Source organism: Mustela nivalis (genome assembly GCF_964662115.1).
Source record: "Mustela nivalis genome assembly, chromosome: 1".
In the NCBI taxonomy this organism is placed as follows: Eukaryota; Metazoa; Chordata; class Mammalia; order Carnivora; family Mustelidae; genus Mustela; species Mustela nivalis.
Genome location: NC_139020.1, coordinates 211,463,726 through 211,479,053, shown reverse-complemented (window position 1 = coordinate 211,479,053; position 15,328 = coordinate 211,463,726). Strand labels below are relative to the sequence as shown.

Sequence of the window (15,328 nt, the reverse complement as noted above, 5' to 3'; positions counted from 1 at the left end):
CTGAGGGTTGCTGGGGGGAGGGGGTTTGGGAGAAGGGGGTGGGATTATGGACATTGGGGAGGGTATGTGCTTTGGTGAGTGCTGTGAAGTGTGTAAACCTGGTGATTCACAGACCTGTACCCCTGGGGATAAAAATATATGTTTATAAAAAATAAAAAGTTAAAGTGCAAACCTAAAAAAAAATATATATATATATATATATATATATAAATATTTTATATCTTCAAAAATTTTATATTTATCTCTAAAAATTTAAATATAGGGTCACCTGAGTGGCTCAGTTGGTTGGGTGACTGCCTTTGGCTCAGGTCATGATCCTGGAGTCCTGGGATCGAGTCCTGCATTGGGCTCCCTGCTCAGCGAGGAGTCTGCTTCTCCGTCTGACCTTTTCCCCTCTCATGGTCTCTCTCTCTCTCTCTCATTCTCTCTCTCTCAAATAAATAAATAAAATCTTTTTTTAAAAATTAAATATAAATGTGTTTATATGTATATATAAGTATACATATAAATATAAAATCTGGTCTGCTCACTTTTTAGAAATATGCAATACCTTCCAGTACATTGTAATGAGCAAGATCATATTATAATTATATCACACGTTATAGTTACTTGAGTATTCTAGAGGTTTTATATCTAGAGTATTCTAGAGTTTTTATATCTCAGGAGGCAAGGGAAGAATTCTCAGTTGTTCTCTCTAAGACGTCTAATCCATATCCCATAGGTCTTTCTTCTTTTAGAGAACCCCCCTTAGTATTTCTTGCAGGGCCAGCTTAGTGGTTCCATATTCTTTCAGTTTTTGCCAGTCTTAGAAGTTCTTTATCCTCAAAGAGTTCATCATTATTATTATATATTTTTAAATACAATAAAGGGGCGCCTGGGTGGCTCAGTGGGTTAAAGCCTCTGCCTTTGGCTCAGGTCATGACCCCAGGGTCCTGGGATCGAACCCCACCTTGGGCTCTCTGCTCAGTGGGGAGCCTGCTTCCTCCCCCACCCCGCCTATCTCTCTGCCTGCTTGTGATCTCTGTCAAATAAATAAATAAATATGATCTCCCTGATATGAGGAAGTGGTGATGCAACATGGAGGCTTAAGTGGGTAGGAGAAGAATAAATGAAACAAGATGGGATTGGGAGGGAGACAAACCATAAGTGACTCTTAATCTCACAAAACAAACTGAGGGTTGCTGGGGGGAGGGGGTTTGGGAGAAGAGGGTGGGATTATGGACATTGGGGAGGGTATGTGCTTTGGTGAGTGCTGTGAAGTGTGTATACCTGGTGATTCACAGACCTGTACCCCTGGGGATAAAAATATATGTTTATAAAAAATAAAAAGTTAAAAAAAAAATACTTAAAACTTTCATGCCTTATCAAACTACAATTGTATCTTTTCCCTCTGTATGATCCTTATATGTGTTGCACAAAGTCACTCCAGGGACAAAACTAACCCCTAGTGACATGCTGGATGAGCATCAAAGCTAACATTCGGCAATTAGGGACATCTGACTGGGAACCAGACTTGAGTGCTCTGCTTGTTAGGGGGGCATTGTGAGGGACTTCTGTCACAAGTGCCCTCATCATAAAGAGACCCCTCGAATTTCTCTTCATTGTTTGCATTGCATGCTCATGAGGTCTCATTCTGAATAACAGCCATTTAGATACGTTCCTTTTTTAAATTTTTTTTAAATTTTATTTATTTTACAAGTAGGTAGGGGGGCAGGCAGAGAAAGAAAGAGAGAGAGAAAGAGAAAGAAGGAAGGCTGCCTGCGGAGCAGAGAGCCCGATGCAGGACTCGATCCTAGAACCCTGAGGTCATGACCTGAGCTGAAGGCAGCAAACATCCTCAAAAGAGATAGGAACTGCAATGAACATTGGTGTACAAGTATCCATCTAAATCCCTATGTTCAAGTCTTTCAGATGTAGCTAGGGGTGGAATTTCTGGGTCCTCTGGTATTTCTGTCTGCGTGTTAAAGGAACCACAGTGGTTTTCCACAATGGAGCACCATTTTCCATTCCCATCAGCAATGTACAGAGGTTCCAACTTCTCCACATCCTCACCAGCACTAGTTATCATTTAAAAAGCCATATGGCCATCCTAGTAGATATAAAGTGGTATCCCATACAATGGACTACTATCCAGCCATAAAAAGGAATGAAGTTTTGATACATTCTACAGCAAGGATAAGTCTTGAAAACATGATGCTAAATAAAATGAGCCAAAGATAATGGGCAAATTTTGTGTGATTCCACTTACATGAACTATCTACAATAGGTAAATTCACAGGGACAGAATATAGACTAGACGTTAGTAATGGCTGGGGAGTGGAGATGGGAAGGTGCTGCTTGATGGCTATCAGAGTGATAAGAAAGTTTTCAAAAATGGATGGCAGTGATGGTTCCACAATGTCCTGAATATAATTGACACCACTGAACTGTATACCCAAAAAATGGATACTGTGGCAAATTTATGTTATATATGCTCCATCACAATGAAAATTGTAAAATAAAAAAAAATGTTAACGATATAAATGCAATTCATAAAACATTAATGGGAGGGTCTCTATGGCCAATGAGTGAGGTTGCAAGTCACTTGAAAAACTGGCAGGGGAAGGGAGGAAGGAATTCACGCCTTCCAGAGCCCATTTTATGGCATTCATGCCTTGTTCATACTCTCTGAAATGAGGTCCATTTCTGTGTGCTTGCACGTTAGGTACGAGAAGAATACAGACGCTGGTTCAAGAAGATGAGGAAAAGGACAGAAACTGGCAACTATGACTTTTTTGGCACAGTCACCCAGACCAAAACGGTAAGATTTCCTCTTCTCTCATTTCATGCTTCTCCCCATGTCTGACCTTTCTTGATTTCATCATTTGAGATACCTGATCCTTGCTTTTCAAAGAGGGAGCAGTCTTCAAAAATGAGGATCTTCAGCCAAGGGTGGAATCTTTCTGGATTTATTTGTACAAGATTCTACTGGCATATTTCACATTAATTTGAGCGGTGGGGGGGGGCGGGAGAGCAGGCTCTCTGATGAGCAAGGAGTCCAATGCAGGGCTCGATCCCAGGACCCTGGGATCATGACCTGAGTTGAAGTCAGTCACTTAACCATCTGAGCCACCCAGGTGCCCCCAGATACAGGAAAGTTTTAATAATTTTACAATGAATATCCTTCTATACACTACCTATAGTCTACAATTAACATTTTCATGCAGTAGCATTATCTCATCTCTGCCCATTTATCCATCCCCAGTCACTACCTTACGCTTTCTTATTTTTTATATGATTGCATTTTTTTAAATTTTTTCAATTTATTTATTTTCAGAAAAACAGTATTCATTATTTTTTCACCACACCCAGTGCTCCATGCAATCCGTGCTCTCTATAATAACCACCACCTGGTACCCCAACCTCCCACACCCCCGCCACTTCAAACCCCTCAGATTGTTTTTCAGAGTCCATAGTCTCTCATGGTTCACCTCCCCTTCCAACTTCCCTCAACTCCCTTCTCCTCTCTATCTCTCCATGTCCTCCATGCTATTTGTTATGCTCCACAAAGAAGTGAAACCATATGATAATTGACTCTCTCTGCTTGACTTATTTCACTCAGCATAATCTCTTCCAGTCCCGTCCATGTTGCTACAAAAGTTGGGTATTCATCCTTTCTGATGGAGGCATAATACTCCATAGTGTATATGGACCACATCTTCCTTATCCATTCATCCGCTGAAGGGCATCTTGGTTCTTTCCATAGTTTGGCGACCGTGGCCATTGCTGCTATAAACATTGGGGTACAGATGGCCCTTCTTTTCACGACATCTGTATCTTTGGGGTAAATACCCAGGAGTGCGATTGCAGGGTCATAGGGAAGTTCTAGTTTTAATTTCTTGAGGAATCTCCACACTGTATATGATTGCATTTTCATCATTCAGTCTGTAGCTTTCAGAAACCCAGATCTGTTGCTTTTGTTCTTCGAGGTGAATCATCCATGAACACTTCAATCCACTGGCAATTTTCTTTCGGTCTCTTATAGCCACACACACTGTGCTGAGTCCTGGGGAGTCAAAGGTTCCCCGAAGATTAAAATCTCCAAATGAAATGAGTTAATGCTAGTAAAGCATTTGGAATAATGCTGGAAGATAAGAAGAGCCATGTCAGTATTTGTTAGAGAAAAGCATAAAAGAATAGTGCAATCCCCACAGTGGAGGTCATGGGCATTGAATGTGTGGGTTCCCGTCAGTATTTCCACCCACAGCTTTCTCTCAGAAATCTGGGGACACTCAGATTCTGAAACCCATGGTCTGAAGTTTGTTTCTACATGATGTTCAGCTTTCTTTTTTTGTCCCAGAGCCTTCAAAGCTAAGCCAGGCATTTCTTCCTCTTTGCTGCTTCAGACCTTGAAAAAGGTCTGTGGAAACTGAACAAGTAGCTTGATCGAAGGGTGTAAATCAGAGGCTCAGAATTCGTGTATCATAATATAACAATAATCTGAGAATGGTGTGGTTTAGTGGAAAGAGCAAAACATAGGGCAAGCATGATACAGAGAAAGGGAGAAATAGAGCATGCAGAGATTCAGTTAGGAGTAAGAAATGAAGGCATCTCATCAACCACTAGAAGCTGTTGAAGGTGGACCCATTCTAGTTGCAACCCAGCAACCTTCTCTTTATCTGACCATGAGCAGGTGTTTTCAGCTCTGTGGTCCTCAGCTCCTTCTGTCCATTGAGGATGCTAAAGCCGTGTGATTCTTCAACAAATATGCACTGACAACCTGGTCTGTGCCGGTCACTGTCTAAGCACTGAGAGCACAATGGTACAGAACAGAGCTGCTCTCGCCTTCAGAGAATTCAGTGAGCAAAAAGATGGAAACTGACTCATCACCACATGGGCAATGACTCATAGGGTTCTCTTTTTAGCAGATTACTTGAAACCTCCAGTACATCATCTTTTGATGCAATCGTCTATATGGCTCTTTGATTTTAATCCGGAAACTACCTACCCACCTGTTCTTTTACTTATAATTGACACGTCATTAATGCGTTTTCTTTCCCTTCTGTCAATTTCCCAAATGGAGGTGGAGAACACAGTGGACTTCCCTGGGAAAAGCAGCAACATATCTTCATAGCATAACGCAACCCCTGCTCCAGACTCATTACCGGCTTTCCTGAGAGTGAAAAGGACGATCGGGAATAAAGCAACCTATTAAAAGGTGTTTGGGTTAACTCTTACAGCATCCCCTGGACATGTGAATGGAAGTCGTGTTTTAACTCTATAGCATGGTTTGGGGAGCTTCCTTCAAAATCTTGACTCCTGTTTTCATACTTGGTAGATACATACCCGGGTTGCTGTGGAAGCAAGCTGTTCTATCTCTCTCTCTTCCTTCCTTCACCTCTTCCTTACTTCCTCCTCTTTCCTCTCCCCCTCTCCCCCTCTTCCCTCCCTTCCTCCATCTTTCATTTTACATTGGGGCACGGCTACCATCTGTCACCATACAACATTAGTAAAATATCAATGACTATATGCCCTGTGCTATACCTTTCATCCCTCTAACTTTCCTAACTGGAAGCCTCGCACTCACCCTACCCATTTGCCTATCTCCCTCATACCCTCCCTACTGGCAACCCTCAGTTTGTTCTCTGTCCTTATAGGTCTGATTCTGGTTTTTGTTTGTTTATTCATTTGTTTTGTTTTTTTTTTTAAGATTCCACATATAAATGAAATCATGTGGTATTTGTCTTTATCTGTCTCTCTTATTTCACTTAGCATAATATCCTCAAGTTCCATCCATGTTGTCACAAATGGCAAGATCTCACCCTTTTATGGCTGAATTATATTCCATTGTATATAGAGACCACATCTTCTTTATCCATTCATCTACTGATGGACACTTGGGTTTCTTCCATATATTGGCTATTGTAAATAATGCTGCAATAAACATAGGGGTGCATATATCTTTTCAAATTAGTGTTTTGGTTTTCTTTGGGTAAATACCCAGTAGCAGAATTACTGAATCATATGGTATTTCTTTTTTCAATTTTTTGAAGGACTTCCATACTGTTTTCCATGGTGGTTGCACCAATTTACATTCCTACTAACAGTGCCCGTTTCTCCATGTCTTCACCAACACTTGTTATTTCTTGTCTTTTTTATTCTAGCCATTCTAACTGGTGTGAGGCAATATCTCATTATGGTTTTGATTTGCATTTCCCTGTTGATGAGTGATGTTGAACCTATTTTCATGTGTCTCTTGGCCATCTGTATATCCTCTCTGGAAAAATGTCTATTCAGATTCCATACCCTTTTTTTAATCAGATTGTTTTTTTGGTGTTGAGTTGTGTAAGTTTTTTATATATTTTGGATACTAACCCCTTAATAAATATATCATTTGCAAATATCATCTTCTTTTTTTTTTTTTTTTGCTTTTTAATATAATTTTTTATTTTTTATAAACATATATTTTTATTCCCAGGGGTACAGGTCTGTGAATCACCAGGTTTACACACTTCACAGCACTCACCAAAACACATACCCTCCCCAATGTCCATAATACCACCCCCTTCTCCCAAACCCCCTCCCCCCAGCAACCCTCAGTTTGTTTTGTGAGATTAAGAGTCACTTATGGTTTGTCTCCCTCCCAATCCCATCTTCTTTCATTTATTCTTCTCGTACCCACTTAAGCCCCCATGTTGCATCACCACTTCCTCATATCAGGGAGATCATATGATAGTTGTCTTTCTCCGCTTGACTTATTTCGCTAAGCATGATATGCTCTAGTTCCATCCATGTTGTCGCAAATGGCAAGATTTCATTTCTTTTGATGGCTGCATAGTATTCCATTGTGTATATATACCACATCTTCTTGATCCATTCATCTGTTGATGGACATCTAGGTTCTTTCCATAGTTTGGCTATTGTGGACATATTCAATAGGTTTCCTTTTCATTTTGTTGATGATTTTCTTTGCTGTGCATAAGTTTTTATTCTGATGAAGTCCTGAGAGTTTATTTTTGCTTTGATGTCCCTTGCTTCAAGAGACAGATCTAGTAAGCAGTTGCTACAGCCAGTGTCAGAGAAATTACTGCCTGTGTTCTTGTCTAAGATTTTATGTTTTCAGATCTTACATTCAGGTCTTTAAGCAAAAACACCCGAAGGCAAACAGACCAAGACTAGAATGTCAGCAGCATGAGTAACCCTTGTCTGTGGATCAGGGAACATCTGGGAATGAAGGGTACAGTCCTCTCCCCTGGCTCACACATGGATCACCCTCCCCCACCTCCAACACTCTCCAGTATTGACCCAGTGGGTTTCTCCACCTCCAGCCAATGCTAATCATGCTGCAAATGCAAACTGTTTTCCTTAAAGATACAAACAAATGCACTAAAGAAATGACCATTCCCAGGGTACCATTCCCAGGGCACCTCTGTCAGTTAAGCATCTGCCTTCAGCTCAGGTTATGATCTTAGGGGTCCTGGGATCCAGCCCTGTGGGCTCCCTGCCCAGCAGGGAGTCTGCTTCTCCCTCTCCTGTCCTCCTGCACCGCCCCCCCTCCTGGCTTGTGTTCTCGCTCTCTGTCAAATGAATAAATTTTAAAAATCTTAAAAAAAAAAAAAAAGATAGGACCATTCCCTTCTCAACTTCAGTTACACTGATTAGTGCTTAATGCCTAGGGAAAAATGAAACTCTTTTTCCTCACATGCACAGTCTGGCTCACTTTGTCAGCTTCTCCACACTGCATTGGGAGGTAGTTCCTCCCAGGGCCATCCCAAGATTGAAGGTGGTGCAGAAGCTATGTCTTTAACGAGGAAGGAGTGAGCAAAGGAGAGACTTCCTCTCTCCTATCTCTGGGAAGATAGGAGGCTGTCTATGAGACACTCCCCAGGGTGACCTGAGACTCAGGGAGCAAAGCAAGGGAGTGGGAATCCTTAGACAATATATGTGCTGGTTCGGATAATCTAGAGAACTCAGCATCGGGGCAGTGAGTATCCCAAGAGAGAGAGTATGGCCAGCAACAACATCATTAGAGTCAAGAGCCCCCTGGGGGGTTTTCTTGGTGCTCTTTTTGCCTCCTTCTTCATGTGCCCCACTCTCATAGCACTTAACTTCCTGATCACTGAGCCTGTTATCCAAAATTCCTCTTCCTTCCAAAAGCTGCCCCAGCCTGTAGCTGTTGCAGACCCGTTCCCCCAGAGGGAGAGCAAGAATCCGTATTTGTCACCTGGCATCACCTGTTGTTAATTGTGATTAACATCAGGTGATTATTTAACTGGTCTCAGCCTGGATGTACATTGGAATCAGCTGGACAGTTAACCACACTGATAACTGTGTCCAGTCCTAGCCCTTCTCATCTGCTGATGCAGGATACAGCCTGGTCTGCAGGAATTTTACAAATCCCCAGGAATCTACAGAACAGCCAAGGATGAGAAACTACGTCTCTAGCTGCTTGGGAGGCTGTGGTCCTGGACCCTGACTTGTGGGAAACACACCTGGGATGCTTTTAACGCCGTGGGTATTTGGACATGTTCCAGACCAAGTGTATCACAATGGCTGTGGGAGGGGCCAGGAAAACAGAATTTATTTTCTAAGAACTCCACATTTTTTGACAGTAAGGCGAAGGGCTCTTTTTCTCATGTTTTTTCAGGCTTTGGAACACATTAGAATTACCTGGTAATATTGGAAAGGACTAGATCCCAGGCAGGATTATTGGCATCTCTGTACATTACACAAAGGGGATAAGGAGTATTTCAAACAGTACTTTAAAAGTTACCTAGGTGACTTAAATATGCAGCTAATTGTGCCAGTCACCGCATGAAGGTTGAAGAAACGTGAGTTCGTGGCAATCAGTGAAGAAAGAACTAATTACATTGCTCTCTGCGTCGCCTCGTATGGGGAGCTATTTAAGTGAACTTGGGGATGAAGAGCAAACTAGCATTTACCTGTATAGAAGGCATGAGGAATTCAAGAATGTGGAACAAGGTGATTTGGTTTTAAATTCTTTTTTTTAAGATTTTATTTATTGGGGCACCTGGGTGGCTCAGTGGGTAAAAGCCTCTGCCTTCGGCTCGGGTCATGATCCCAGGGTCCTGGGATCCAGCCCTCCATCGCGCGCTCTGCTCAGCAGGGAGCCTGCTTCCTCCTCTCTCTCTCAATCTGCCTGCCTCTCTAACTACTTGTGATCTCTCTGTCAAATAAATAAAATATTTTTAAAAAGATTTTATTTATTTATTTGACAGACAGAGATCACAAGCAGGCAGAGAGGCAGGCAGAGAGAGAGGAGGAAGCAGGCTCCCCGCCCAGCAGGGAGCCCAATGCGGGGCTCTATCCCAGGACCCTGAGATCATAACCTGAACTGAAGGCAGAGGCTTTAACCCACTGAGCCACCCAGGAGCCCCTATCTGTAGATTTTTTTTAAGTGGTAACACGTACATAGATAACCAACATATAGAACTTCTTTGGTGAATCTTCACCCTCACTACATTTTTCTGGACAGCCGCACATGGATACTGTCTAGAATATTCCTTATTCTTTTGGCCCAGACAGCTTTGTTGAGCCTGGCATCAACATGCACATCTGGAGGTCCCATCTCTTTCATGGCAAATTTCCAGATCTCTCTGAGTGCTCAAGAGGCACACTTCTCGAAACCCACTCCATGCATGGGCTTGTGAATGTTGGTGGTGTACTCTCGGGTCACTACCTCGCTCATGGCAGAACGGCCCTTCTTCTTACCACCCTTCTTTGTGAGAGCCACTCTGCTGGGCCCGGGTTGGGAAGAAACCCCTTCGTTTTTCAGCTTCACTCCCTGAAATTTAGCCTACATCTGGAAACCAGTCAGGAATAATTTAAATGCATGGGAGGGAAAAACCCAACAGAAATTAACGTAAAAGATGAGCCTGGGTGTTACATGCAACTGAATTCTTGAACACTACATCTGAAACTAATGATGTACTTTATGTTGGCTGATTGAATTTAAATTAAAAAATAAATAATTTACTCCTCCAAAAAATAAATAAAATAAAATTAACTTAAGATAAAATGATTTAATAGAAAATAAAAATAGCAAAGATTCAATGAGGGTAGAACTCAGCTATGTTGATGGAACTTGAATAGATGATGTCCAGACATAGATACTTGCAGAATACAAATGAGGGGTCTTGTCCTGCCCACTCCCATGCCCACCTCTACTATGCTGTCCTCCAAGGTGGTCTCAAACCCAGGCAGCCACTCCTACACTGTGACCTCACTCAGCTCCACCTCCCAGAATGCCAGGTCTGGCAGGTAAGAGCCCTGGATACTGGGTTCCACCTCATGCTCCATAAAGGGCTCTGTGCCTGGATCCTGCTGGACCAGAGTGAGAATGTCCTACCCCAAGACACTGAGAATCTGGAATATGCAGATTAACTCACACTGAAGAGTCAGACCTGTCCCTGTTCTGGGGTGGAATCAGCCTCCACCAAACCTGCTGGCTCTGGGAGGGAGTTTTCCACTGTTAAATCCAGTGCCTATTGTAGGAGGCACGGAGTACAGCTGTCTGAGGCATAGCTGTCCACTTCCACTCACTCTTTAACCTTTTGTTTTTCAGTCTTTGACCCTCTGAAATCAGGCTTCCTTCCCCATCTCTGCTAAAACTATCTGAGGGTTTTGAAGGGGCAGTGGGGGTGGGGGGCAGTGGGAGGTTGGGGGAGCCAGGTGGTGGGTATTAAGGAGGGCACGGATTGCATGGAGCACTGGATGTGGTGCATAAACAGTGATTTCTGTTACACTGAAAAGAAATAAATAAAAAAAACTACTCTACCAAAAGTTTAAAAAGTCCAGAAAACGCCAGAATCTTCCAGAATCACATTACTTCTTTTCCTTCCTGACCCTAGTGAGACAGTCTCCCCCTCTGACTTCTGTGATGTGACACCTTTATTCTATCAATTATTTGTTCACCATAAATGATTATAATGTTTACTGGATACATTGTTTATAAGTGAAATGAATTGTCTATTGAATAATTTCAATGTGTCCTGTGCTGTGGGGTGGACAATTTTCATTCGGGGCGAAGGCAGGGAGCCTGCTAACAAGGATTCTTTCTTTTTTTTCTTTTTTTTATTTCTTTTTTCTTTTTTATTTAAATTCAATTAGCCAGGATATCATACATCATTGGGTTTTGATAGAATGTTCAATGATTCATCAGTTCAGTATAACACCTATTGCTCATCACACCACATGCCCTCCCCTTAATACCCATCACCCAATTACCCCATCTCCCTACCCTCCTCCTTTTCTACAACCCTCAGTTTTGTTTCCTGGTGTCAAGAGTCTCATGTGGTCGTCTCCCTCTGATTTCTTCACATTCAGTTTTCCCCCAACCCCTACTGTCCTCGGCATTATTCCTTATGTGCCACATATAAATGAAACCGTATAATCTCTGTTTCTCTGACTTATTCCACATGAAATCCAATCTCTTACCCACAAAACCACCACTCTACTCTTTCACAACCTTGTCTCTCAAGAGTTTAATGAAGTACCATTTTGATGTAACAAAGCACAGTGGTATAGAGCAAGAAACAAGATTGACATCGTGACGGGAAGTGAAACTGGGGGCTGTCTCGCAGTGAAGCGCCCTACTGGATCCTTCCCCCACACAACCTTTTCCAACGTTTCCTCTAGTTGTCAGAACGTTTCTCTTGGCTTCTGGCTCTCTCCACCTCCCTGGCAAGCCTGTCTGCCCTCAAGGCCTTAGCCAGTCTCTCTCTTGATTTTTTCACTTTCCAAGTCTGCCTCCGGATATCTCCAGGTGTTACTTGCTGTCTGCAGATGGGTGGTGGGAGATGGAGACCCGCTCCTGGGACCATCCCTGCCCAAAATGGTACCATGCTGGGCCCAGGGCCACTAGGTAGAGACCCTCCATCCGCACTGCCTAGTGCAATGACTTGTGAGGTACTTATGAAGTCCAAAGTACTTAAAAGTTCTCCTTCACTGCTGTGGGCTTGGAGTCCCTGCAGTCTGCTGTATGCAGAGATTTGCTGGGGCTTCTCCAAGGTCCTGTCCCATTGATTATACCTGACCTCATTGCCAGGATGAGAAGTTATGCTTGTGACTGGCCTTTTAAAAATGCAACTGGTCAGCCTTGTAGGAGGTGCAGTTCTTTCATGATGTCTTTTCTTGGCCTTGGTTAAATGGACTTGTCTTTTCTTCTCTATGGACTGGAGCATCATGTTTCTTTTGAGCTTGCTCTTTGAAAAAAAAAAAAAAAAGAAGTATGATATGTGAATAAAATGAGAGATGAGGACCACCAGCCACAAAGAACGTTCTCCACTCATTTGGATTTTCCACCCTCCTCTCTCCACGGGGAAATATGGGCATCGCAATCATCTAGGGAGTTGCTAAAACGTAGGTTTCTGGACCTTAAGCCAAGTAGGTGTGGGGTGGGGCCAGGAATCTACATTCCCAAGGGTTCCCAGGTGGTGCTGATGCTGCGGGTGCGGGTGCCACACACTGACAATTAGTTCTGGGACACCATCAAGCAGACATAAGTCAAGGACAGAAAGTTTGAGGTCATTACCCAGTGCCAACTCCAGACCCTTTCTCCTCCACCATGTTCCCTAGAGGATGTTTCCCTCTTCCCACTCGTGTCAGTGTCAGCCACACACATGCTGGTACCCCCTGACCCACCGTTATTTGGGCACAAGGATCATAGATTTCTTTGCATCCCAAGACTTCAAGTTTTCAGTTTATTATGCTTTAAGACACCCTACCTCCTGGCATTCTCAGCTTTCGTGCCTCATCTTCAGTGGTATTATGTCCCTCCCAACCCTGAGATACTCAATTTCTTTGACTTGCACACCGAAATCCCATATTCACTCAACTATCTTCCTGTTCATAAATAAGTAACTCAAAAACACCATAGTCCCATCACACAGTTCCACTTTTTTTTTTTTATACAAATATCTCTATTGTAAACCACTTTTCAAGGCTTTGGTGCAAAACATTCTCCCTGATATTCTTCCTTCTCTTCTCCTCCCTGTTAATGTCAGTTCCTCTGACTTAACACAATGATTGATGCTTCTTAGAAATCAGTCCTGCTTTCACATTTGTTCATCCACACCCCTGTATAGGCCATCCTTCCATTTCCTTGATTTCAAATACCATTAGCCCATAGAACTAGAAATGCCCATAGAATCAGCACAGATCTAACTCCAACCCTGATACCCAGTGCCATCCTCCCACTCACCTCTCTGGTGATAATACTGATGACTCCACTCACAGTGACCAGATCCCAAGTTGAACCAACCAATTCCCCAAATAATTCATTTTTATCAAAGTGTCCCCAAACCCGCTGCTAATACAATGTCCTATCTAAACCTGAGTGTCATTACGGCCGCCGGCCACCTCACACTCATAATAATGAGTCCTGAATCCATCTAACAAACTCAACACCCAAAAACAAAACAAAAATCCAGTCAAGAAATGGGAAGAAGACATAAACAGACATTTCTCCAAAAAAGACATACAAATGAACAACAGACACATGAAAAACTGCTCAAAATCACTTGGCATCAGGGAAATAGACATCAAAACCACATGAGATTCCACCTGACACTGTTCAGAATGGCTAATATTAACAACTCAGGAAACAGATGTTGGTGAGGATATAGAGAAAAGGGAACCCTCTAGCACTGTTGGTGGGAATGCAAACTGGTGCAGCCACTCTGGAGAATGGTATGGAGATTTCTCAAAAAGTTAAAAATAGAACTACCCTATGACTCAGCAATTGACTACTAGGTATTTATCCAAAGGATATATCACTTTGGATGAATCACTTAGCCAAAGGATATATCACTATCCAAAGGATAATCACTGTTTAGTGATTCGAAGGGGCACATGCACCCCAATGTTTACAGCAGCAATGTCCACAACAGCCAAACTATGGGAAGAGCCCAGGGGTCCATCAACAGATGAATGGATAAAAATGCTATAATGGAATATTACTCAGCCATCAAAAAGAATGAAATCTTACCATTTGTAACAATGTGGATAGAACTAGAGGGCATTATGCTAAGGAAAATAAGCCAGTCAAGAGAAAGATAAATACCATATGCTCCCACTCATATGTGGGATTTAAGAAACAAAACAGATGAACATGTAGGAATGGAAGGAAAAATAAAATAAGAGAAAAACAGAGAGGGAGGCAAGCCAGAAGAGACTCTTAACTCTAGAAAACTGAACCAAGGGTTGCTGGAGGGGAGGTGGGGGTGGGGTAATGGCGTGATGGGCATTAAGGAGGGCACTTGATGTAATGAGCACTGGGTGTTACACACAACTGATGAATCTCTGAATTCTACCCCTGAAACTAATAATATACTATATATTAACTAAATTGAATTTAAATACAAATTTTAAAAATCAAATAAATAATAAGACTCTCAACTTCTGAATAATTCTTGAGCACATTTCAGTTTCCCCACAAAACACCATTTCTCCAGTGATCTTTCTGATCCAGCCATCAGAATTACATTTCCTGTGTTAATTTTTTTCAATGTTCACTAGTACATGTATTATCTCTCTCATATAGTTTTTCTTTTTTTTTTAAGATTTTACTTATTTATTGAGAGGAAAACATGAGAGAGAGACAAACCAGGGGAAGGGAAAGGGAGAAGCAGGCTCCCGGCTGAGCAGGAAGCCCAATTCAGAGCTCAATCCCAGGACCCTTAGATCATGACCTGAGCAGAGGGCAGACGCTCAAATAAGCCACCCAGGTGCCCCTCATATTGCTTTTCTATAAATGGATATTCAGTGAAGAGATGATTAATGTAAACCTTAATGTTTTATACCAGTATCCACTTGTTTTGCCTTAGAAGGCACTAAGTTATATTTACTGAAAGAAATTAAGAATGCCAGGAGGTAGGGTGTCTTCCTTCTCTTCTCCTAAAAAAAAAAAAAAACTTTCTAGATTTTTCAAATAAATTCACTCAACCACTATTATACAGCAAGATCATCTCTATGGTGCCAGACTGCACTAAATGATCACTGCCTAAGATTTTTTTTTAATCCTTTCTCCCTAGAATTCACTGTAGCATTCCCTTTATCCACAGTTTCAGTTAACCAAGGTCAACTGTGGTCTGAGGTCCAGATGGAATGGTTAGGAGTGTACCCTAACCCTACATCATAGTGCCTATGTCATTCACCTGACTCCATCTCATCACGTAGGCATTTTGTTATCTCACATCATCATGAGAAGAAGGAGGATTACAGTAAAATATTTCAAGAGAGACTACATTCACATAAATTATTATAATATATGGTTATACTTAATTCTACTTTATTATTGTTGTTAACTTCTTGCTGTGCCCGATTTCTA

General features: G+C 42.1%; 2 protein-coding genes across 9 annotated transcripts in view; one reads left to right on the top strand and one right to left on the bottom strand.

The window, feature by feature from the left end:
• Positions 1-6,380, top strand: part of LOC309847648 (adhesion G protein-coupled receptor E3-like) — a 59,676-nt gene extending 53,296 nt beyond the window's left edge. For all 3 annotated transcript variants that reach the window (XM_082698205.1, XM_082698203.1, XM_082698204.1), the window contains 2 exons: positions 2,705-2,800; positions 5,063-6,380. In XM_082698205.1, coding sequence (XP_082554331.1) covers positions 2,705-2,800; positions 5,063-5,113 — 147 coding nt within the window. In that variant the 3' untranslated portion in view covers positions 5,114-6,380. The remainder of the gene's footprint in view (positions 1-2,704; positions 2,801-5,062) is intronic.
• A 5,095-nt stretch (positions 6,381-11,475) lies between these two features.
• LOC309856702 (methyl-CpG-binding domain protein 3-like 2B) overlaps positions 11,476-15,328 on the bottom strand; it is a 33,538-nt gene continuing 29,685 nt past the window's right edge. For all 6 annotated transcript variants that reach the window (XM_082718106.1, XM_082718105.1, XM_082718109.1 and 3 more), the window contains one exon: positions 11,476-12,203. In XM_082718106.1, coding sequence (XP_082574232.1) covers positions 11,634-12,203 — 570 coding nt within the window. In that variant the 3' untranslated portion in view covers positions 11,476-11,633. The remainder of the gene's footprint in view (positions 12,204-15,328) is intronic.